Source organism: Cheilinus undulatus, linkage group 1, assembly GCF_018320785.1.
Source record: "Cheilinus undulatus linkage group 1, ASM1832078v1, whole genome shotgun sequence".
NCBI lineage: Eukaryota > Metazoa > Chordata > Actinopteri > Labriformes > Labridae > Cheilinus > Cheilinus undulatus.
In genome coordinates, this window is record NC_054865.1 from 24,756,733 (window position 1) to 24,782,260 (window position 25,528).

A 25,528-nucleotide genomic window follows, 5' to 3' on the forward strand; every position below is an offset into this window, starting at 1 on the left:
CTGTGTTGGCAGCCAAAGGTGCTTCTACTAAATACTGACTTGAAGGGGGTGAATATTTATGCAGACGCATATTTTTACATATTTTTATGCGATCGACATTACTTTGTAGAAATCTGTTTTCACTTTGACATTGAAGAGGTTTTTGTAATTTTTTTTTGTCAAAAAGCCAAATTATATTGACCATGATTGATCTATAAAATCAATAAAAGGGTGAAACATCCTGGGGAGATACTTTTTTATAAGCACTGTATCATTCTGTTTGTGTCTGTGTGTATTAGAGCTTTTTATTTGTTTGATATCTTTGCTTCTTTGGTGTTTTTTGATAAGAAGTATGAGTTAGAACACACTCAAGATGCTAAAATGCAAGTTTCAACACAAAAACATGTATTAGTGATTTTTTTTGTGCATCACAGCAGAAAAGGAGGTCAGGGTTTGCACGGAGACTCAGGCATTCATCATTAGTCTGCTGCTGCCGGTAATGTTGCCTGTTACAACCATGATTAAGAGCCCCCCTTAGTTCCAGCAGCCGGCATAGATGCACAAACATACGCACATGTGTGGTAGAAGACACGTTACATAGTTTTCCTTTCAGTAAAATTCTCCTCACCCAGTTTTGTGCTCATATGAGTATGTGTGTTGTTTTGGGAGGGGGGCTGTGGTGTACATGCTTTCTAACTGTATGGAGGCTTCATGGCCCAATCAGAAACATGTCACAGTCACTCATGAAAAGAGAAATTCACTGCCTCACACACATAATTACTACAACACAGTCTGTATACAGATAACCAAACATATACAGAACAGGAAGTTGGATGCAGTCATTTTGAGTATATTTATGATTCATAATAAATTTATCTCCACCCTCATTCTCATTCATAAAAGTCAGGGAAAGATCACATTTTTGTTTTCTGGTTATTTTCATGTGATAATATATTTCAAAAGTCATCTTCTTACATTCAGTTGATTATTTAGATTACTTGGATTGTTCCCACAAAATGGAAATTATTCAAGGAGATGCATAGCCATGGTGAAATCCAGTATAAATGAAAGTTACACAAAACTTTTACCTAATATACTCTTTACCCCCTTGTTGCCTTGTGTAAGTTTAATAGGGTGATCACTGGTGCTTGGGTTAAATCATTTTCCCACATGTTTAAACTTTGATACTTTTGTCTTTCCTTTTTCTTTTTTCTCCTCTGATGTTATATTTCTCCCTATCCTTTCACTCTTCACCTCCTCTCCTCTTTTCCAGACATTCAAGACAATGCTTAAAACCTACAACATCTCACATGAGGTCTGTACTTGAAGGAAGCTTTATCTGCCGACACATCTTCTCCTGGCTTGAGAAAATGAAGGGAAGTACAAATAAAGACCATGCTGCACTCATTATTCACCTTCTTTAGTGCCTGATGTGTTCATGTTTAATGTGTCAGCCATGTAAGTTGCCTCATGGTGCCTCTTTTTTTTAAGAAAAATAATTTCAGAATTTTTTTAATATCTTTTTTGTTCGTAATGTGTGTAGATTGAAGTTACTGAGGGGAAATTTGACAGAAGAAGGTCTTAACTGATGAGCTTTTACGATAAAAAAGAATGTGTACCTGTGAAAAGTTCTGTCAGAATAAGAATATTTAAGATACTCATTGCCCTCTCTAATCAGCAACAGATCATGGAAAAATGATCTGTGGGGCCAACTCTTTTGATCAGCCAAGTTTATTCGAGAGAAACACTATTATTAAGTGTATAATCTGAACAGCAGCAGTAAAATATCAACATGAGCATGCAGCATGAAACACAATCAATGATTAAATTTCCTCTCATTTATTATAAACAATGTAACAATGTAAGTCCAAATTTTCTAAACAGATATCAGTTGGCAACACTGTGTGTTTAATGCTGACATGCTCAGAAGAGAGATGGGAAGGGTCAGCTGCTTGAAATGGGAACGGCAGCTGCACTTTTACAGGCACCTGGCACTTTCCCAGTCCTGACCCAGCTCACTGCATCCCGGGGGCCCAGGACCCAGGGGGCAGCTGGGAGGATACCTGGAGAGACGGGGCATGGGCCTGTAGAATTCTCCATCAGGAGAAGAGAGCAGTACAGGACCAAGGTTGATGCGGTGAAGTGCCGAAACGGCATATGCCCCCATACCCAACCTTACTGACCTGATTTGAAAAGTTGTTTTAAGAGTCAAAATTTTAAGATCAGATATTTGTTGCAACTACAGCTGGCTGATTTGTTGTGTCACCCACAATAGGCCAAGTCATTTTCCACTTTGCAGATCAAATCTCAGTGATGTAGTTTGGAATTTGTGCCAATGCACACAGAGCAGTGCAGGAGTGACAGCATGGCTAACTGTGAACTTTACAAACTATGGCCGTGTCCATACATAGACCGGTATTTCAGAAAATAGAGCTTTTATATGCATTTTGACCCCCCTTACACACAAAAACAGCATTTTTGGTCACTGGAAATGCACCTTTTTGAAAACTCCTTCCAAGGTGAAGATTTTTAGAAACTCCATTCGCCGTTCTAATGTGGAGACACAGGTGTTACCTGTAATGTCACAATGTGCTCCAGTTTCTCCTCTGTTTGATGTCATTGGTGTTCTATGTTATGATTTTTGTTTCCATAGGAAGAGCAGACATAGCTAAACTTAAACTTGTGCTAACTGGACCGTTGCTCTCCCACTATGTTAATCAACAGAGATGCCTGAATTTACTATGAAACTCAGTGCCACTTAATTAAACACTCAAAAGACACAACAGGACGCCACCATTGGCAGTTTGGATAAAATTGGTTAAGTTTGATGGGACAACTTTGAAAATGAAATGAGCATTACAAAGAAGCAGCAGGAGAATTTTTACATCAAAGACATAATTTCTGTCTGTGAGCAAGCTCTTTCACCTACATAGTAAAGGTTGGACTACTGCTGGCATGGTGTGCTCTTTGCTAAGTGTGTTTTTGCGTCTTTATGTAGATGAAGAGTATTCTTTTAATGCTGCATGTTGACAGGGTTATTTTTGAATAGAGATGAGAAAAAAAACTCCAGTTCACCTACATGTGGACTAAGTCCAAGTCTCAGAATTGAATCTCCATGTCAGTGTATCAGGGATTTTTTCCCAGGGAGCTGAATCACACTTACAGGTATTACGCTTTAACACAATGGACCAATTAAGGCTTGTAATCATTAATGTCATAATCAGTTTTTTGCACTGCTTTTTGAGGCGAACACACCGTCTGCTCCACTTTTGTTGATGTCACCTCTACCTCACTGACCAATCAAAATCAAGGAACAGCTGATACCAGCTTTGTCAAAAACACAGCAGAGGAGGAGAAACACATTAGTCTCATCTTTTCGAAGGTTCACTTCCATTTCAAGAGCTGTTGCTTGTACAACTTAAGTCAATGTCTTCTTTGTGATTTCCTTTTTAAAACAAATAAAAATATGAAGCACATATATCAATTTAAAGCAGGCCTAATGGTCACGACTGAGGCAAGCAGAAAATAACTTTCTGAAGACCAATGAGAAACACTCTGAAACTAAGGCTATGGGCCTGTTAAAAAATATGTTAATGGACTCAAGCCCTGATATATATGGATGAAAACTTCAAATAAAACGATATAAAGTTTGTTGCCATGGTGTCTCTCCAGCTCCTGAAAATGTGAAGCAAGCTCTCCATAACTTCAGTCTCATACACAGTGACATGTTACAAAAGAATTATTATTAAATCAACCATCTCTTCCTACCTCTACCCGATTCCATCTCTCTTTATGTTCTCTCCATCTTCTCTCTCTTCCCTCCTCTGTGTTGCTGGCATTCCCCCGGGCCTGTGCTATAAGGCGTGGAAGAGAAGCAGAGACAGAGCATTTAGTAATGGTTTCTTAATGGGCTTGTCGACAGCCACATTAGAGCGCACAGGCAGCGGGTGAGGCCGGGCAACGATATGCCAAGCCAGATGCTATGCCAGCTGTGGCACTCCACTCTCTCACTCACACTCTCATTTGTAATCACATTTCTCATCCGGATGGACGCCATGTGGGTAAAAAAGAGAAAGCAGACAGGCTGGCATTTTCCCCAACCAATTCCTGTCAGTATGTTCTGTTTGTCTGCTCGTTTCTCTTTCCTTTGAAATGTTAGTTCTTCACAGAGGTCCGCTGCTGGCACTTCTTTTGGTTTGTGCAACAGAAATGTTTTCATTTGATGTTTGCTTTATAGATGTAGTGATATAAAATTGCTTCCATAAACTGATCAGTAGTTTTCCCATACAACTTAAAGCTGAAGTTTTAACAAACCCCCAGTTTAGACTGCGACAGGAAATCGACCACATTCACAAAGCAGCCAAAGTTCTTAGCGTCATTCTTAGAGTTTTAATCTTAAATGCTATTATAAGGCCATAATTCTGTTTTGAGGTTGAATGTCACATAAATAAATAAAATCCCCATCCACATAGCTGGTGCAGCTATATGTGTAAATTCAGTCAACCTAAGTTCTATCTTTTTACAGAGTTAAACTCTAAAATTGTAGGTGTTGCACCAGCTGATATAGCTTCAATGTAGCCTCAAGTGATAACTTACATATTGCTCTGAAGCTCAAACTACACTGGTGCTGCAGCACTGTGTCATGTCATGTGACAGGCCTCAAGTGCCACCCCTACCACACACCAGCAGCAGAGTGCCAACCCTCCACCAGCCACTGCTGGGCCAGGTGTTTGATACCAGAGTCAAGAGCAGGCTTAGGACTTGCCTCCCGGCAAAAAAAAAAAATGTAATCTATTGACAGCCCTAATTGATAGCCTTTTCAGTGCCAGAGGAGTTAGTTTAAATATTTCTGAATAGACCTGTATGTTTCACCATTATGACATTCAGCCGTGACATATTTTCTACTTTCCAAAATTAAAAAAAAAAGTGTAAAATCTCGTCTCGTCTTGTGTCTCGTGGACCCAAATCTTGTCTCGTCTCGTGAGATAAGTGTCTCGTTACACCCCTAGTTAGCAGAAGTTACTGAACCCACAACCTTCTGGTTGAAAGACGGCCGACTCTACCTACTTAGCCATGGCTGCCCCACACAGCAAAAGCAAAATAGTCATATCACTTAAAAAAACTTTTAAGTGTTGTGACTGAATAGAAAATATATCTTTAACTTGCTTCACTTGCTGTCATCAAATGAATTTTGAGTTCACGACTTGGTATTCAGAAGATTCGGTTTCTAAGTAAAGCTGTTTTAAGAGTCAGATATTTCTTGTGTTAAACCAGGAAGGTTAAACCTTTACTCATCACACTAATTACAAACACCATCAAGGCTATGAAAAAGAAAACCAAACACACATTGAGGGAAACAACATGAATGTAATGCCAGAGAGATAAACTGGGGGAAGCCAAATTTAGGCTATAATGAATGATAGGAGAAACGGGGAAGGAGAGAAGGAAGAGTTTGATAGAATGATGGAAAAGGAAAGGAGAGAGGGGGAGGAGTGATGAAATGAATAGATGGATGATTGAATCAATTAATGAATGTTAATGTGTTACAGTGTTACCAGGGACCAGATGTCATTGTCAAAGGTCTTACAGGTCTCCAGTAGAGGGAGCCATGTGTCAGTGACTCCAGTCTGAGTCAAAGACCTTCATCGGTAAGACAGAGGCTGTGAGTGTGTGCGCTGCCAAAGATAGAACAGTCAGAAGGTGCTTCTTTGTTTCCTCATCTGATCTGATCTCGTTGCCACCGGACAAAATTTTCCTGTGTCAGCGATGATGGTGTGTGATGAGGATGTAGAGAGAATAAAGCGTGTGTCTGTGTGTGTGTTTTGTGCTTCTGTGCATGTCGAGCCGTGCATGTACTCGTGGGTGTGTTTATGTATTGGCAGCTGATTGTATTTTGGGAGTTGAGGCCTGTATACAGACTGGCGGACCTCTTCGCGCTATCGACAGCTGCCAATTGTCACTCCAGTGACTGACAGCTGTGTATTGATGGACGGGACCTGCTGACAGAGTGATGGAGGACAAAACAAAAGGAAACAGAGCACCATCGGCGGAGAGAGGCAGCGGGGACAGAAAAGAGAAGGAGGAAAAAAGGCCGTAGGAGGTCACTGACTAAGACCTAGGAAACTTTCTCAAGGTCATGGTGAGGAGAGGTGGGGAAAAAGTATTCAACTTGGGTCTGAAACACTTCTAATGTAGCTTAATGGAGAGAACATTTTCAGTGGAAGCCCTGCTATTGGAAGTCACAGGAAAATCCCTCATTGGTCCCAAATTAGTGTTGATGGTGGACTAGATTATTAAGTCTTTTTTGGTTCCCATGCAAAAGACCCTAAATAGCTGTAAGACTCATGGACTCAACCTTGAAATATCTAGTATATTTAATATATAAAATAGCCACACATGTTTAAGATTTATGTCAGGAACTACAGTGAGGTTTCCCTTGATGATGCAGATCCAGTTTTTTTAATTGGCAAAGATTTTAAATGAGGCATACCATGAAAACCCACTTTTTTACTATAGGTGCATCTGAATAAATTAGAATACCATGGAAATGTATTCCAGTAGCTCAATTCAAAAAGTGATACTCAAATATTACAATGATTCATTATACATAGAGTGAAACTTTTAAAGTCTTTAATTATTTACATTTTTATGTTTTTGGCTTACAGTATCTCAAAAAGTAGAATATTAAATAAGTATAAAAAAGGATATTTAATACAGATATATTGGCCTTCTGAAAAGTATGTTCACTTATATGCACTCAATAATTGGTTGGGACTTCTTTTGCATGAATAACTGCATCAGTATAGTGTGGCAAGGAGGCGATCAGTCTGTGGCACTGCTGAAGAGTCATGGAAGCCCAGATTGCTTTGATAGCATCCTTCAGCGTGTCTGTGCTTTATGGTCTGGTGTTTCTCATCTTCCTCTTGACAATGCCTCATAGATTCTCTATGGGGTCCAGGTCGGGGGAGTTTTCTGGCAAATCATGCACAGCAATATCATGTAATTTAACCAGCTTTTGGTACATTTGGCACATGCCAAATCCTGCTGTAAAATGAAATTAGCATCTCCATAAAGCTTTTCAGCAGAGGGAAGCACGAAGGGCTTTAAAAACACCCTGGTAAACAGCTGCTTTGACTTTGGACTTGAGAAAACACAGTGGACCAACACCAGCAGATGACATGATTTTTGACAGTGGAAACTTTACACTGGACTTCGAGCATCTTGGATTCTGTGCCTCTCTAATCCTCCTCTAGACTCTGGGACCTTGATTTCCAAATTAAATGCAAAATGTACTTTCATCTTTGGACCAATTCTTTTAGTCTTAGCCCAGGTTAGTGATCTTTGTTTTAATCATTTGTGGGTTTTACTGGCTGTTTTGATCAAGTTTTTATTTCTGAAATCTTTCTGATCAGTGTCTTTTCCCCTTTGCCACTGTGTTTTTGATGTCAGTGTGAAGCACTTTGAATTGTCGTGTTGCTGAAATGTGCACATAAACTTGCCTTGCCTCTACTGTTGTCTCTTGGTCAGGAGTGGCTTGCTAATGCAACCATTGCCACTGGACCAGTCTTCCCAATGATTGTATAGGCCACTGAAACGAAGAGACTATGTTCAATTTCACAAACCTTTGCAGGTGTTTTGAGTTAAGCTGATTAGTGTGACACCATTAGTTTGCTGTATTGACCTTTTTTACAATCTTCTAAATTCATGTGATACTGAATTTAGGTTTTTATCAACTGTAAGCCAGTCATTGCAGTTTAAAGAAATTAGTGGCACAGTGTGGGGTGTGATGAATTCACAAATAGCAGGAAACGACATCGCTCTATTTTCAACAGAATTGTCTGTAGCTGTTTGTCTAACTACAAGACAGAGTACTATTATAATATACTGTATATAATGAGTTATTCAAGAGAATATCCTTAGTACGGCTGCTAGATGAATTGGCCATATGTTGTAATATAGACACCATTTCACACTGGTTTATGTTAGATTATTTGTCTTTGTCAACAGGGCCAATATTGACTGATACCAATGCTAAAACAATAGCTGGGTTTCCATAACACTTGGAAATGCGCAATATCTAAATGGCGCAATAAAAAATTGGTAATGGAAACACCTGAATTTCGAAAAACCACTATTGCTAAAAAAAATTAAAAAATAAAAAAATATCGCTAAAAAGTTTTTACGCTTTCATGAGGAGGTTTTTCAGGTGTTTCAATATAGAAATATATCGCACTTTTACAGTGACTTGTAAATGTGCAAAAGTGTAATGGAAACACTTTTTCCACATTTACAAGTCGTGACGTACGGTGTCACATGACGTCACTCCAAGACAACATGGCGCGGTACGTGTGTGCAGAAGAAGAGACGAGACTTTTCTTAGCATCATACTTATACCCTTATATGTAGCTTTTGCCGTACATATGGACTTTACCTCTGAACCATCATCCGTTGCCTTGGTCTTTTATTCAGAATTATCAAGGCAACAGCCATAGATGTAACCAAAACCGTACCAACACACAACAGGTTTTGAGTGTCAAGTTTCCCTGCAGCATATTCATGTGAGATGAGATTTTACGAGAATTGCAAGGCCTATGCCCAAAACTCTCTTCAATGGAAACGCATTCAAAGCACAATTGTACTTAATCAAAATTTAAGAAATATTGCTTTTATTTTATGAAAATCTGTAATGGAAACCCAGCTAATGTTTCAGTGAATCCCCAGTAACTACCACACATTACTTAAATGTTTTAGGTCTGACTGGGACTCAACTATCAACTTGTTGGAATTTGTGGTTTTCCTCCTGACTTTTGAATTACATCATTAATCACAAAAATCCTCTGAACTGAACACATGACAGTACTCTGGAGGAGGAAACTTCTGATCATCACAGTTTTCAGTTCTTCACTCATTTAGGCCAGAGTGCTGTCTTTGTGTACCTTTTGATTGACCTTCGCAGCTCATCCCAAATACACATCACCACCCAAGTACTCTGTCAATACACACATACAGTACACACATTTGTGTCTGTATGTCTGTGTGTGTCTTTTTGCATGTTGCTCCACCTCAGGAAGCTTGTGGCTAATTCCATTAGTGGGAGGAGAGAGTATGTAAATGAGGAGAGACAGCTGGTGGTGAGGGGAGGTTGATGGAGTGAGCCTGGGGGGGCCAAAAATACACACATACACATGCATTACTACACATGTGCAGGCATTGCTTTCACGAAGTAAGGAAACAAACCTCAAGCTAAGTTTGTGTGTAGACACTAAGGCATACTGGTCTAAATGACAATAGAAACCTTTGATTTGACATGATATTACAGAGAATTTAACATAACTTTAACCATTTTTTTGGGGGGTGGCACTTTTACATTCAGATCAACTCAACACAGTAGCCGCTATCATTGCCAAGTTTCAGTGGAGTCAGTTGGTGAGACAAACTCATGCTCAGTCCAGTCGGGAGAAGATTAAAATCATCTTTTCTGCCAAGAATAGCTTTCAGTGTGTTTTTTTTCTTCTTTTTACAAGAAATGTTGTCCATTTCTGATAAAACTTCTGGTGTAGTTACATCCAAGCTAATCATTCTGTTGACAGCCATTGTATACCATCTTGCAGTGCTAATAAACCCTGCCCTTAACTACTGCAAACCATTGGAACAAGAGCAGAAACACCTTCTCTGCCTAGAAAAGTGTTCAGTGCAGTTCTTTGCTCTTCTTGTATAATAGAATTGGGTTCCAGTTCTGATAGAAACTGACATTATAGCTTCACCTAAATTATGGCAGTTGTTTACTGGCTTGCAATACAATTAAACCCTGCCCATAGCTACCACTTCATTCTCCTCAAATGACACCAGTTGGTCTGTCTGTTCTCAAAACAGGCACTATCATCGCAGACTGCAAGATGGATCTGCATAATGACAGACATGGAATCTGGCCAATCATTTAAAGTCCCTGTAAAGTGAAATACCAAACTTTGTGTCTTAAAACACTAGATATGTTGGAATAAGTCTGCTTTAAACATGTGAAAACACTGAGATCTATGTATGACTAAATTTTGGACTTAGACTGTTAGAAAGTTGTTCACCTCTTTCCAGGCTTCTAGACTTCATGGGAATCACCTCCCCCAACAGTAAAATGATATGAAATCCCCAAGCAGTTCATCAAAATACAATCTGTTGTTAGCTGATGTCACTGCCTTCATTGAAAGTTAACAGCCAGCTACATGCTGTGTTTTTGTTCATTGTGAGGTAAATTTCCCAAATTTTTCGGTATCATAAGGGAAAAGATTTGTACCAGAAAACAGTAAATTGAATCACAAACTTATGTCTTTCTGCTCTGGCACAGAGCCAGGCAGCTGTGCTCTGATGAGGAGCATTTTTAAATTTGAGGGGATCTTATTTCTCAAGGGTGGGCGTGGCTTCAGCTCATTCAACTTGACGCACCCCCACCATTCTAGAGCAGATGCTACTGCCTCATTTTTCACGAATGTCATTTCACAAATCTAAATACAGATTTTTTTAATCACTTTAGACAGGCTTTAAATTAGTATTGTCTTAAACTAGGGGTAATTCACTTACAGACCTGCTTTTATTTTGAAAGAAAATAAGGAACTTTGGATAATTAAAGATTACAATATGAACTTTGCTACAGAAAAATGAACTTGTTATGCATTGAAAGGGAAATAAGGAAACAATTAAAAGAGAAATGTTGGGTAGCACAAGGGCAAAAGACTTGACTTGTCCACTGAACTGTCTGTTAATTTTTTTAAGTAAAATGAGACTTAAATGAGTCATGGTAGGTTTGTTTTACATGAGAGATGCTGCAGTGGCTTAACCAAAGAGTTTGAAAAGGGACAACAAAACCTGCAATTCTAAATAAATAAATGAATAATGCACTAAATGTGGACTGTAATTACATCAGGATTAATGCATTACTGCTAACAGCTCTAGTAGAAACCTAACTTATCAATTTTAAAGTACTTATTAGTTGACATGTAATTAATGAACACAGCTATAAATACTTTATTGATGCATTTGTAAAGTACTTGTAGAGGGGTACGGTTAGGGTTGCAAATGCTAAACTTTGCAGGCTGTACTACCTGTTTATTCAAATTACCAATGTGTTATTATAGTGAGTTAGACCCTTAATTAACTGTATAAGACTGCAACATCATACTAATTTACTAACTTGGAGTTAATTCTTTTTTAATTTGCCTAAACTTTGTCATAAATTATCTGCAGTGGTAAAGTCCTATGCTCAGTTAGAAAGTGTGCATTTTAATGAGTGACAAAATGTCCTCATAATATGAATATACGAAATACATTTGTTTGTCATGGCAATTTCTAGCATGCATCAAAGCAAACCAAGCTACATGTCCACATGTGCATAACTAAGCATCATGCATTTATAACATGACATATGTACACAAGTTTAGTACTCCATATTTATGTATACAAGGATGTGTGTGTTAGAGCTGCTGAGTGAGAGCAGGGCGTGTTGGACGTAGAGTCCAGGTGGCTGGAGAGATATATGGAGTGATAGATAAAGACACAGAAGATGGAAACACAGGTGTAGTCTCTGTTTATCATTCAGGAGCTTCTTCCTCTGGTCACTGCTTACACACACACTCACACACACACACAGGTAGGTGTTGGTCATAATCCTATTGTGTATCAGCAGTGACCACAGTGCAGGACTCTCTCATCACCTGTCACCTCACACACAGACACTAATCCTGTCAGTAACTGTGATGGAATTTAGAGAGGATTTTTTTTTTGTCAATCTAAGAGCACAGTGTGAATCATGGGAAGCAAAACCAAGATGGTACACACAAACACACTTTTCTTTTGCTCTTTGTGTGTTATGTTTTTGTATGACTGTGATTAACTTAAATCTGCCATCTCTGTATTAAAATAGGCGTATATATCAGGCAGTTATAATTTATTAGAGAATATGAGATTTTTTTTCTCCTTCGTGGTCATTCAACATACCATTATAGCCAAGTGAAGGGAAATTTTGCCTATGTGGACTGGGAATGGCTACAGGGATATGACTACAGATTGATGTTGTAAGGGTAAAGGCGACTAAATGGCGCTGAATTTTCTTAGAAATATACATTAAACTGTCCTGAAGCACAAGAGGCAGCATGTTGAAACTGTAATTGGATGTTTTTTTCTCTTTAGAGTGAATTATTGTTGGCTGAATGTGAAGTTATATGCTTGATTGACAGGAAATGAGAGAGGAAGCCTGGCAGTCTGTCATATGGTTAATGTGATAGGTAAAATACCCTCAGGACTCCCACACCAGTGAGTCCCTTTACCTGTCTCGCCATACACTCTTAGACACACTTCAGCTTCTCCATCTCGTCCGTCTCATTCCCACACACACCTTTCTATACACTCAGTGGCGTTTCAGTGCAGGTTAATAATGAGAGGAGAGGTGTGTGACCCTGTCAGAAGTGTAAGAAACTGACCCAAAGAAATCAGACAGGGGCCGAGACCCCCCCAACCCTGAGGGCAGAGAGTGTGTGTGTGTGGGCATAATGGAAAGGGAGGGTGTGTGTCCATCCCCGTCTCTTCATAGATGACATATGTGAGGTCATTTACATCCTATTACCTTTCTATTGGATATGAAGCAGCATACACACATGGGCGGGTGGATTGGCCTGGTGTGATGCCCCCTGTCAGATGTCAGGATGCAGATGGGATGGGATGGAGGGGGGTAGGTCACGTCTGTTTCACACACAGAGACTCACACACCTGTCTGGCCCCCCTAAGGTGCACAGTTACTAAGAGAGTTGTCAGCACGTCTGTGTGAGGCTTCAACTGTTTGACATCTGCCAGCTACCCCCACCAAAACACGCACACATGCACATATTTCCCCTACCACCTCATTTCAGAACAACAGAGCATCTCCCAGTGATCAACATTTAGACACAGTCATCACTTACTGGTCCCTGCTGCCAATGAACACACACAACATTCACACACTCATCAGGAGAGACGAAGTGTGAGAAAGAGAAAGAAGAGACTGAAACATAAGGAGGAGAAGAGAAGAGGCAGAGATAAAAGTGAGAGATGGGACTAGCAGTAACTGTGTGTCCTGATGTTTGTGTATGGAGTCATTATTGTTGCAAAAATTCCAGAGCACATTTTAGCATGCCTTTAATAATAATAATAATAATAATAATAATAATAATAATAATAATAACCGTAGTAGTAATAATTAATAATAATAATGATAATAATAACAGTAGTAGTAATAATTAATAATAATAATAATAATAATAATAATAATAATAATAACAGTAATAATAATAATGACGATAAAACCCTCTTCCAAAAAAGATTTGGCAATGTATACTATGAAAAAAAAAAAAAAAAATGCTATGATCTGCAAATCTCACCAAACCATATTTTATTCACAACAGAACTAGGCAACATATCAGATTTTGAAACTGAGACATTTTGCCATTTATTGAAAAAATAGATTATTTTACATCTAATGGCAGCAAAAAATCCCAAAAAGTAGGGACAGGGCCATTTTACCATCGTGTAGCATCCCCTCTGTCTGTAAACATCTGGAAAGTGAGGAGACCATTTGCTGGAGTTTTGGAAGAGGAATGTTGTCCCATTCTTGTCTGGTGTAGGATTCTAGCTGCTCAACAGTCCTGGGTCTTCTTTATCAGTTTTTTATGCTGCACCAAAACTTTTCTATTGGAATGTATTGAAATGCCATGACTGTAGGCAGGCAAATTCAGCAGCTGTGATGCATGAGGTATGTGGTGTTTAGCAATGTCTTAGTTAAATTATGTGTCTGAAAGAGTCGTCTGAATCAGAGCATATGTTACTCTAAAACCTCTCTGTACTTTTCAGCATTGATAGTACCTTTCCAGGTGTGTTAGCTGCCCACGCCACTAATGCAACCCTTTACCATCATAGATGCAGACTTTTGAGCTGTGCTGATAATGATCTGGATCATCTTTCTCATCTTTAGTCCGCAGGACACGGCATCCATGTTTTCCAAAAGGAATTTCAAATTTTGATTCATCTGACCACCGAACAGTTTTCCATGTCTCAGTCCGTTTTAAATGAGCTTTGGACCAAGGAAGATGGCTGTGTTTCTGGATTGTGTTCATATGTGGCCTCTTCTTTGCGTGATACAGTTTTAACCTGCATTTGTGGATGCCACAGAAAAATGTGTTGACAAGCAGTGATTTCTAAAAGTGTTCTTAACCCATGCAGGGTTTCCAGTACAGAATTGTGCCTTTAAATAAAGATTTCTCCTGATTCTCTGAATCTTTTGATGATATTATGCACTGTAGATGGTGGAATGTCTGTAATTCAACATAAAAGAACACTTTTGTGAAATTATTCCATAATTTTTAGATCATTTTGTTGCAGTTTGGTAAACCTCTGCCCATCATTCCTTCTGCAAGACACTGCCTCTAAAATGCTCTGTTATACTTGGCCATGTTACTGACCTATAGAATAACTGTCTATATGGGACGCTCTGAAAAGTAAAGCAGAGCAAATGTGATCGGTCAATTCTTTACCTGTTTTCCAATGGTTGGTGCATGAAAAAACCTGAAAGCAGAAAAATGTTTTGAGTGTGTAGAGGATGTGCAGAAAGACGGAGAAAAGAACAGTTTAAGCATGAGAACAGGAAATCTGACCAAGCAAGTAAAGATCTAAGGCCAAGAAGATATTTTGAGGACAGAAAACAATCCAAGTGCAAGGAGGCAGTTTTGAGCACAAAGGCAGATTTTTAGGGAAAGTTATTTTTTAAATTTGAGTGAAAAATCCATAAGTCATTGTTATGTGGAAATAAATGTATTGGCATGTGAGGAAGATTCAGAACCTTCACAGAGACAAGCAGACTGGGTTCTCTCTTAAGAATTTTACTTGCAGCTATGGCCATTGACAAAGCACAAGCCAAAGACAAAGAATGCACACATTGACAGTCATTTATACACTTGACGCCTGATCCAGGGAGTCACCCCATGTGACCACTTCAGTTCCATAAAAGTACATTCCTTGACCACAATTTCTGGTAGCCTGCCAACTAAGCCAAACTCAACTTTGTTACATCATTCCATTATAAAACACAATATTTTCACACTAACAGTCATGCTCTCAAACATAAAAATGCTCTTTTGACTTTTGCAACAATAATGACTCCATATGTGTGTGTGGGTTCCTGTTTTTAGTTCCATACTTACACACAGAGTGATAGAGAGACAAGCCTCCATTTGTCCCACTTTCATACAAGATAATGAAGCTGTCACTCTCAGACAACTTCATTGGTTTGGTACAGAAGCACAGGCGGCTGCTCAGGGACACACACACCTACGTACGCTGCAAGCGATCCCCCCAGCCCCCGTTAAGCATATGTCAAATATAACCATGTATAGAAAGAGAGATCGTGTGACATATGTACCGCCAGATGAATGAATGGCAGACACACAAAGCAGAGAGAATCACACATAGTAACACACCTACACATGTGCACCCAGCTCATATCTTTAACATGCAAACAGACAGACAGCCCTGATAGCGATAAAATGAAATCAACCTTGAATGGCTAAACCCTCTGTGAATACTTGTCTCCTCTTTACAAGTCAATTTGAGACTCTGTAGCTGCAGACGAACCTAAAGAGATTTAGAAACAGTGTAAAAACAGACGAGATGAAAAGAGGAACATTGAGAAAATGATGAAGAGAGTTTGATAGACAAAGAGGGAGAGGAAGTTAAATTGGGGTTAAAAGTCATAACAGAACCACAGCTTCATAACTATTGTACAACTGCACTGACTTGTACCAAAAGATTAAACATGACTGATATATTTTCAGAAAGCTCAGTGGGTTAAGATACAAGACATTATTTAATGATGATGTGGGAATGGGGTCTTTGCTTTTTCTTGAGCTGTCAAACTGAATCACAATTTGCCTTTAACCCCCTTTGTGTTTTTGCCATGGACTGTATAAACCATGGACTGAGGCTATGCAATGTCACTCATTTGCCTCTAAAGAAGCCCTCTGAACCTCAATGATAGCGGTCACCTCAGTGTAAATGTCCACTTGACATAACAATGGATCATTCTAGCAGCAGGCAAAGAAATGAGCGGGGTTGGTATTACTACAATGACTTACTGTAATCTCATAAGGAGCACAGATTTTAAAAACACTATTAGATTTTGTGTAGGTCAGGGGTGTCCAAGCTATGGCCCGTGGGCCAACTGTGGCCCGTGGCCCGTTTATTGGCACATTCTAAAAATAAAACAATTATTTGTATAGGCTCGGAGTTAATTTGAAAACTAACATCTGCCGAGAGGAAATAGTTTACATGTTTATTTTTTACATCGCTATATTTAGAAACATGAAGAGTAAGAAATCAACTACCAAAATAAAAACTTGATTCATAGCACCCTGGTGAATAAAGACAACGGATTACGACAGAAAATAGCGCTAATCACGCTCATTTGTTCCTTTTCCTGCTTCGTCTTTTGGTCCGCAGATGGCTTTAATCATCTTTAAGTACCATCACTACTATACAGTTACACAGCTTCCTGCAGTTTGCTCTTGTTTTGAGTCTGAATGTGGAGATGAGCTGTCACCGTGACAGGTGCGTCTTTTCATCCTAAGCAGGGGCGGATCTAGAGGGGAAGGCCCCGTGAATTCTGATTGGCAATCCCAAAATCCTTAACAGTTATGAGCTTTTTATTTTAAAAAGCCATTAATGGAAAGCTGTGACGTAGGATATTTTTCTGTAAATATTTTAAACATTTTAACATTGGATTCACTGTCTTTAACACATTATAAGTGAGCTCTTTCAATGTTGCCCAGCCAGCCTTCAGTTTCTCTGTATGTGGCCCTCGGTGGCAAAAGTTTGGACACCCCTGGTGTAGGTAGACCACAAACAAGTGACTGGGCTGGCTTATTTCATATTAAGGTCTGGAGATTCATACTCAATTTAAATGCAAAAACACTTAAGTGTTTTTACCTCCGCCAAGGAGCTTATGTGACCGGGAGGGTTTGTTTGTTAGTTTGTTTGTTTGTTTGTTAGCAACATATCTCAAAAAGTTGTAGACGAATTTTGATGAAATTTTCAGGAAATGTCAGAAGTGCAAGAACTTATTAGATTTTGGGAGTGATCCAAATCACGGTCTGGTTTCAGGAATTTTTTAAAGGATTCTGTACTACTGGGAGATAGGGCTAATGGTGGTGATCTGCACTCTCCGAGTGCTTCTCTAGTTTCTTGATATGTTCCCTTTGAGCCTCCTGGCATACAGATATAATACAACCCGCTGTTAGTCAAATCAGCCTGACCCTAATATTGCAATTGATGCATAAGGGCCTGCGTCCATAGCTGGCATTTTTACCGTTGGCAGCACCAGTAACCTCATTTTCAGGGCACTCTAACCAGCATCCATTGTTGCTACATTACAAAACAATGAATCCTTGTTAAAACATTGTTTTAAAATAGCTCTATATGCTTCTAATTTTTGTATTTCAAGTAAACATCAGGCAGAAATCATGAAGACGACGTAAAGGAATCCTGTCCTGGCACAGGCACATACCTGCCAAGAACCACATTATTCCCAGGTTTCTCCTGTATCTCCTGTCCAGCTCCTGTTTTGCCATTTCTCACAGGAAACTCATGTAATTTTCATGGTTTTACTAGAAATACACGATTTCCAAACACAGAATCAGACATTTTGTATGTTTTTTCTGAGGACACCAAAGTTTTCTGATCATGAATAAATCACGTAAAAATACACATGTACATCAACATAAAATCGTAACTCTCTGTCCCTGTGACGGGCTGACCCATAACCTGATTGAAGGAGTGATGTGATCCCTTTTCATTATTATGGGGCACATATTAGCTGGAATACCCCCCCCACATTGTCAGAAGTCCCGCCCCTTCTTGATTTTGATTGGCAAGTGAGGGAACAGTGATGTGGACAAGTGCAGTGCTTTTCCAAAAGTGGAACATTTCTAACTGAGAGTGCATTTAGCATGGAAACCAGACCGTGGTTTAGCGTTGAGTCTGGCTCAGGCCCATAAATATGGTTCAGTCAGGAACACTCTCATCATACATTTTATTGCAAAATGGATATACAGTTTTACTCGGCAGAGAGGGCTCTACTCAAAAGATGCTCCCTGGGTTAGTCAAGCAGCTAGCTTTGTTATCCAGGGAGTGCATACCTAGACACCCCCATATGGATGGACACATTAATGACAATGTATACTGAACACAATGAAATAAGTTCAAAAGCAATTAATCCATAGTAGCATGAATCTTAATTTGAGGGTGCAACATGCTTTATGCTATTAAGGAGGAGGCTGGGGTGGAGGAGGTTAAGCTTTGCCAGCAGCACTGTGGTGCATCAGTATAAATGCAAGCAGGATTCAGTGCAAAGTACATCGTATTTAAATGGACTGCTGTGTTGAGAGAAAGAGTTGTGATTGGCTGTGGGAGCTGGGAGGCGATAATTAGGATCAGCAGGCTGTCAGCTGATCACGGCTGGGCATATGACTACCATGTCCTGCATGAACTAACGCTGAGCTTTATTTATTCTCACCAGTCAGCTCTAATCTGCATACAATTGCAAGGGCAGGGCCATCTCTCTCTTCTCCCAGTGCAAAAAATTTGAAGGGAAGAGTTCATTTAAAAAAAAAAAAAGAAGAATTGAGCATCTTAGCAAAACAAAATCAAGTGCCACTGAGTCATTGTGAATATAAAGCTGATAGCAACAATCTCAGAGGGAGTTTGACTTCACTTTTTATTTAGAAAGTCATTAACACTTAGATATTGTTCATTACTATTTTATATCTTCTATATTGATGCTGTCATCTATTGTTCCTTTAAGAAGTTCTTTGATAAACTTATCAAAGCTTGTTGGAAATCTTCATGCAACTTTTCAAACATAGGCTGACTAGTTTTAAAATGAGTAAACTTATTTTGTCATTAAGAGTTTAAATAAAGCAAGAAAAACTTCTGCATCACATAATTTCCGTTAATTTTTCCTTTCCTTTTTTAAAAAGTGGTGAATAAAACACAATGGGAAATTACAACAAGAGAGGAAAGTAAGAGGCAGAAGAGTGTCTGTTGTGTGTGAATGAAGGCGGATGAGGAAGGCACTTAACTTTCTTTTATCCGATCATCCTCACAGCCACTGATCTCGGTCTTTTCAAAGACCGCCATAATTACAGCTTTGAGTATTTAGCCTCATAATTTACTCATTCTGTCACATTATTTACAACTCTCTCTTTCCCTCTCAGCAGGGGCTCACCCCTATAATCTACTCTGTTAGGTCCAATCCATATTCCAAGTTATTATCACTCTCATTTGCTTATTAAGTGCTCCCTTGTTTTCTTCAAATAAAGTTATAATTAGAGATTTAGTGTCGGCGGCTTGAAATGCTATCTTCTCTTTATGGAATCTTGGGTGGGATGAGAGAGAATCGTGTTTTATCATACTCGAGGAGTTAATGAGGATGTGCACAGCTTGATATTGTGTTTGTATGTGTGTGTGGCTTTGTGTGTGTGTGTTTTCTAATTATGTCTCTGTGACAGCTTTCTGGCCTCCAAAATACCCATATACTGCAAAAGCTCTGTTGTTTTGTCTTACTGCAGATTTATGTTGATGAAGTCAATCACTTAAGATGGAGTGTACTGTAGAAGCCTGTTCTTTACATACCACTTGAGATTAAAACATTGCCGCCACCTTGCTTCTTACACAAATAGAACATATTTAGCTACTAAAATGAGGCATTCTTCACTACATAATGCACTATTCAGTAGCGTATTTAGCCTAAATTACATTAGGAAAGGGACACTTGCTCTCGTCTTGTGTTTGCAGCCTTGAATACCAATCACCAGTGTTTCTCGAGGATGATCCGCTGATCTGTTCTTACCTTCGTGTGACCCACCCCGTGGGCCCGGGCCTGTCTTTGAGAAACAGCAGAGTGGAGTACATTAAGACACGCCCCAGCAACACACTGATTACATATGCTAGCTACGGTAATGAGCTGAGCTGGACAGTGGAAGACTGCTGCTGTTTATGGCAACTCATTATCTGGCCCATTGACCAGAACTGTTCTACACATCATAGAGCCCCGTGTCCTCTACATCTACTCCACCATCACTCTCTCAACAAGTCTGGAAGCAGTGCATGTGTGTGAGTGTGTGATAGGTGAGATTGGGTTGTTAGATGGATGGATAAATGAAGCCATGAGTGGATGGATTGAAGTTAAACTGTGTGTGTTTGTGTGGATGTCTACATAATGAAAAGTAAGATGATTCCTGAGCTAATGATCTCACACCTTCACATGCAGCATCACACATTCATTTGAGCCACATTAGTTTTATTTAAGTGTGTGTTTGTGCATTTCTGTATTCGATTATAAGCTGAAGTGTCTTATTCAGAGTGTGTGTGAGCGAGCGTGCTCCTGCTTCCATGATCGCCTGCCAAAGTAAAGTGTTTGCAGCCGAGAGAGACAGGGGCGCTAAGCTCAAGGGCACATTTGTTTCAAGCTAATGATAGAATGTAAATGGAGCAAATTTCCTCTGCAAGAACAGAAGCTCTTGCGCTCAAACACGCACACATACACACATTCATACTTTCACACACACACTCACACACATAGCGGCATCGTGTTGATGGAGTGCAGAATCTCATTACACATCTAATAGAATAAGTGTAGTGTGCGTATGGGGAGAGGAGAGGAGCAGCCAACCTGATTAGCCTTATCACTTTATTATGCCGCTCTGCACGCAGCACACAGGACAATTGCATTAGAGAGGAGCAGATGAGCTGAAGGCAAGGAGAACTCAGCAAACACACCCTTAATTGATTCCTCACCAAATTAGCAGGGACAGGTGGGGGGGCTCTCCGGCTGCGTGGCTCTGTGACTGACTGGATGCTCGGTCGGCTGCTTCGCCGAGTGGCTGACTTGTTGACTAGTTCGGTGGTTGGGTGACTGAGTTATGGCAGGAACTGAATGGCTGGCTGCAGTGGAGGCCTGCAGGATATGAAGGTGAGAACACATTAATGCTTTAAGCAGTTTCTTACCAAATTAGTAGGGACAGATGAGGCGAAAACTTAAATTACCTGCAGATTCACAAACCTTAAATGAAACCATTTATGTTTTTATGGAAAATGGAAGTAGCAGCTGTTAGAAACTTCATTAAGAATGCTATAAAACACTTTTTATCAATTACTATTTAAATGATAGCAAAGAAACAACAAAGCAACACAGGGTACCCACTGAACAAACAGTTAAAGAAAAAGTTTAAGAAGTTGCATTAAAAAGTTACTGTATTGCACATTTTTAATTGCACATTCACTGTATAAGCTAACTAACTATTAGGTGCCGGTTTGGCTCTGTAGGTGGAGCGGGCAACCATGTATGGAGGCTGTGGTCCTCAACGCTCTGGTCGCGGGATTGGCTCCTAGTGCTGTTTGGTGCCCCCCCCCCACCCCCCCCGTTTCCTGTCTCTCTTCAGCTGTCCTATCTCAATGGGGTTAGAAAAGCCCAAAAATTCAGCGTAAAAAAATCTAACCACTTATTTCAAGCCATACAAGTCCAGATTAATATCTTAACCAAAAGATTAAAAAAAAAACACACACACACAAAATGCCTGAATGCCTGTAATATGTAAAATATGTGCCAGTGTAGCGAGTCGATTTTTTGAGTGAAGTGCCATATGAGATGAACTATCTAAAAGAGCTATTACTTCTTATTTACAGACACTCAACAAGTCAATTTTGTCTTCCCCATTTGCATTTCTTTTTGCTTATTATGAGCAACACAGGGCTTATTTGGGGTTTTATATCTTGAAATAAGATGTTTATATGGATTTGTCTGGTGAATGTGGCTTATAGTAAGTGTGATGAGATAATATTGACTAGAAGTAGACAAAATCCCTCGCTGAGATTTGATTTTTTTTCTGTTTATTTTCACTTTGAGTGTGTTCCTCTCTTTTAGTCGTGTTTTAAACATTCATTCCCAGGTTTGTACAACTTTTTAGAGAGAAGCTTGAAAAAGCAGTCGGTATTTTCAGTTTAATCTTGTATCTTTAAGTGAACCCTTTGCTTTCCCTCCGTGATGAAACCTGGTTGTTGGGGGAAGCGTGAGGGAGGGTTCGGGGACAGGGTGGGAGTTATGGGATGTGAGAGGAGGAGAGAGGGGGGACACACGCAGGACACAAGGGGGAGAGAGTTTGTCTTTGTCTCTCTATGTCCCCCTGGGGGGTTTGTGGGATAGTGGAGGTTAATGAATCTGATTGGCTGGTTGGAGTTTTTCTGCTGGTGCTGCGGTTTGCACACTCTCAGAGCTTCATTTTTTTTTTTAGTTTGCCAAGTTTGGCTTCGGCACAGTGCGGCATGAAGGACAGAGAGGCAGACTAAAAGTGTTTTATCTTTACTGAAGGTGCGGAAGATGCTGTTCCTTTGATTTAATACTCCAGAGGGCTGAAATACAAGAGCAGAAACATACAATTTACATGTGTACACATCAACCCACTGACACCTGCAGTAACACTAGGTAAGAGAAGAAAGGTGGTTCCCAAAAAATTACAAGTTTTTAATTTAAAGTGTGATTCTTAAAGATGAAATGTACAAAAAAAGGTTCATGTTGCCTAATCTGCCTGTGATGGTGATATAAACTTGATTTTGTTATGCGTCTTTAGAGTGGATTAATTCAGATTAACACTCAAGATGCATGCCTCAGTGCAAGGTTTAGGTTTTTTCTTTGTGGCTGTATTTTTGTCCTTGTTAAATAAAAAAAAAACACACACACTAAATACTCCACATCTACGTATATAATACATAGAGGCTTTGATTGAATGATTTTTAGTGTTCTCTTTTTTTTTTCCTCTTTTATTAGATTTCAATTATAGCAGCAGTAATAACTAAGGCATCATGAGAGTCCTTCAGTTTACCTTTATTGTAATATCAGCCAACATCTCATAGATTTTTGACAACTTTGAAAGTTGGCTGCCCTTCAGCTGCCTACACCTTGATGCACACCTTTGCAGAATACAAATATTCTATTGTTTGCGCAACTTCTCTGGAATAAAAAGTTGATTCTTTGTGTTTTCTGTTGAGAAACTTCATGCATTTAGGTTAATATCCTGAAGATGCAGCTTTTGAGCTTGTTGAGCAGCTGTTAACCAAAGCTGTTATTAAGCATGCAGTAACCATAAGGTAAAAAATAAGTAAGTGTTTTTGACTACTTTAAATAATCAAGAAAATTGATGAATAAGCTCATTGTGTCTGGGTGTTTTAAATTGTTTGAATGTTAGAGTCAGTCTTATCTGGCAGCTAAATGACTAATGACAGATCAAAGTTGGTGCAGGTGTCTCCACGTAGTTACATGTATGTAAAGCAATGTTTGTCTGCACATGAGTGCACATATACATCCATGTCTGCGTGTCCGTGCGTATGAAACTATGTGTGTGTGCTAATGAGAGTGGGGGGAGCAGGCCGTCACAGCAGTGCGTCCTCTGCTCTCCCGGCAGGTCACTAGCGACAGATGTTCTCAGCATATGTGGCGAATTAATTAGCCGCTAGTAAACAGAGGGGGCTGCCGCCATGAGCTGCCGGTCTGTGCCGCCGCTGAGCCGCAGCGGGCCGCCTTTTGTCCAAAATCCTCTTTTCTCTCCATCCTCCTCTGGTAGATAGTTACAGGGAGCATCATTCTTTTTGATCAGTGGACCCATAATGAGTCGGGGGGCCATGTGCGTGTTTGTGGTTGTGCTTCCAGGGGGGGTGCAGTGTGTATGTTACTGTCTGTGAACATCTCTGTGTGTTCTGTGGATCTCTGGAGTTCGGAGCCAGACAAGCATCACGGTTGTGTGAGTGTTTGTACGTCAGCTCTCCGTCATTTGGACATGGCAGAGAGCCTGTTTTGGTGATGAGAGATCCCCTTGATGACCTAATTGGTTGATTGAGGTGCATCTCTGCCTGTTTGTGTGTGAGTGTGTGTGTGCCTGGGCCTTGTGTTCCCAGAACTGGGAATGTTTTCACAGCCTCAGAACAACTTGGCAGGGACTGGAAACACTTTGAAAGCTGTTTGGATAAACACACACGCACAAAGGGACTCCCTGCTGATACACTCAGATTGTATTAGTAGACCTTTAACTAAAATGTGATTGTTGTGGGGAATACAATTATCAATACATGTTTTTGAAGCCAATACCAAATGTCTGAACCACCAGAGGATCTATAACAGTCCCTGAAGACAAAGAATCAACATTTTACTGTGAACACCTGATGAATGTAGGTAGAAACTCTAGTAAGGAGTTTTGAACTGGTTAGAAAACAGACTGAATTTAAAACCGACTTTTCTTTATGACCTAAAGAACAACAAAAACACTTCAAACACAAAGTCAATTAAGCCTGAAATGCCTGAAACACTGCAGCAGGGTCGGTTTTAAATAAAGTGACTAAATGCAAAAACAACTCTTTCCATTTTCCATGGACAATATCAATAAACAGTGCTGAGAGCAACACATTACTTAGTAATAATTACCTAATAGTGACCTACACCACTGTGAGCGCTGCATGCCTGTGCATTAGTGCCTGAATCACTGTGCAATATTTAACGCTAGTCTAACATGACATTTTGATGTCAGTTTCTGCTCCTACTACCACAATCCTGCCTGTTTATGTAGGCTACTGAAAAGCATACCAACTGAACCTGAACCTTCTCTAGAGCAGTGGTTCTCAACTGGTGGGTCGGCACCCAAAAGTGGGTCGCGGAGCAGTTTTCAGTGGGTCGTGACTATGTGTCTGAAAAAAAAATGGCAAAAGTCCTGAAGTCCTTATTTGGCATGCACTGATACATTTTATTTTACCCTGATTTACTGTGAAATTGGGTAAATTTAAATGTTTGATTAATATTTCGACTAATTTATCTCCTCTTCTTGCAATAAATGGCTACTTTTCCCATGATAGTGAAGTCATTTCACAAGTTCTCTGGAAAACTGGCAAAAATTGACACATTATGATTGTGAAAGAGGGTATAAAATTTGTCAGTTTTGTCTCTTTTCTTTTTTTAATATCAGGTGTTTTGGTCAAATCATGCTCAAAACTGCAACATATTCAATTAACAACATGCGTTGTTGAAAATTTTGTGAAAACTTGGGTTGCAATCCGTTGTAAGACATACTGGTGAGTCCTGAGCCTGGGCCAGTTGAGAACTACTGCTCAAGAGTACATGCAATATGCCTGTAGACATTACTCAGAGATGTGCAGTCATTCTATGCCACCCAGCAGACAAGTCACAGGGCTTGCAGTCTGGGTCGTTTCAATAGGTAGTTAATTTTTTGAGAAGGTGCATGTTGGGATATGCATGTACCTCAGCATAGGTTCAGGGCTGCATGGATGTATGCATGTGTTATTGCATAGATTGAACACATTAAATAATTTAGGTTTATTAACACTGATTAGCAGCTAAGGTTATGTTATTTCAGCACAGTAGCATCCTGGGAGAAAGTATATCACATGCAGCGAAGAAAAGAGAGCTTGAATTAGGTATGAGCTT

At 39.7% G+C, this 25,528-nt stretch overlaps 1 protein-coding gene across 3 annotated transcripts in view; it reads left to right on the forward strand.

Moving 5' to 3' along the window:
• spata17 (spermatogenesis associated 17) overlaps positions 1-1,381 on the forward strand; it is a 67,821-nt gene extending 66,440 nt beyond the window's left edge. For 2 of the 3 annotated variants that reach the window (XM_041792086.1, XM_041792093.1), the window contains exon 10: positions 1,253-1,381. Coding sequence is in view for 1 of the 3 variants with exons in the window: in XM_041792102.1 (XP_041648036.1) it covers positions 1,253-1,306 (54 nt within the window). In the remaining 2 variants the exon portion in view is untranslated. The remainder of the gene's footprint in view (positions 1-1,252) is intronic. The other variant, XM_041792102.1, reaches the window with a different exon arrangement.
• The last annotated feature ends 24,147 nt before the right edge of the window (positions 1,382-25,528 follow it).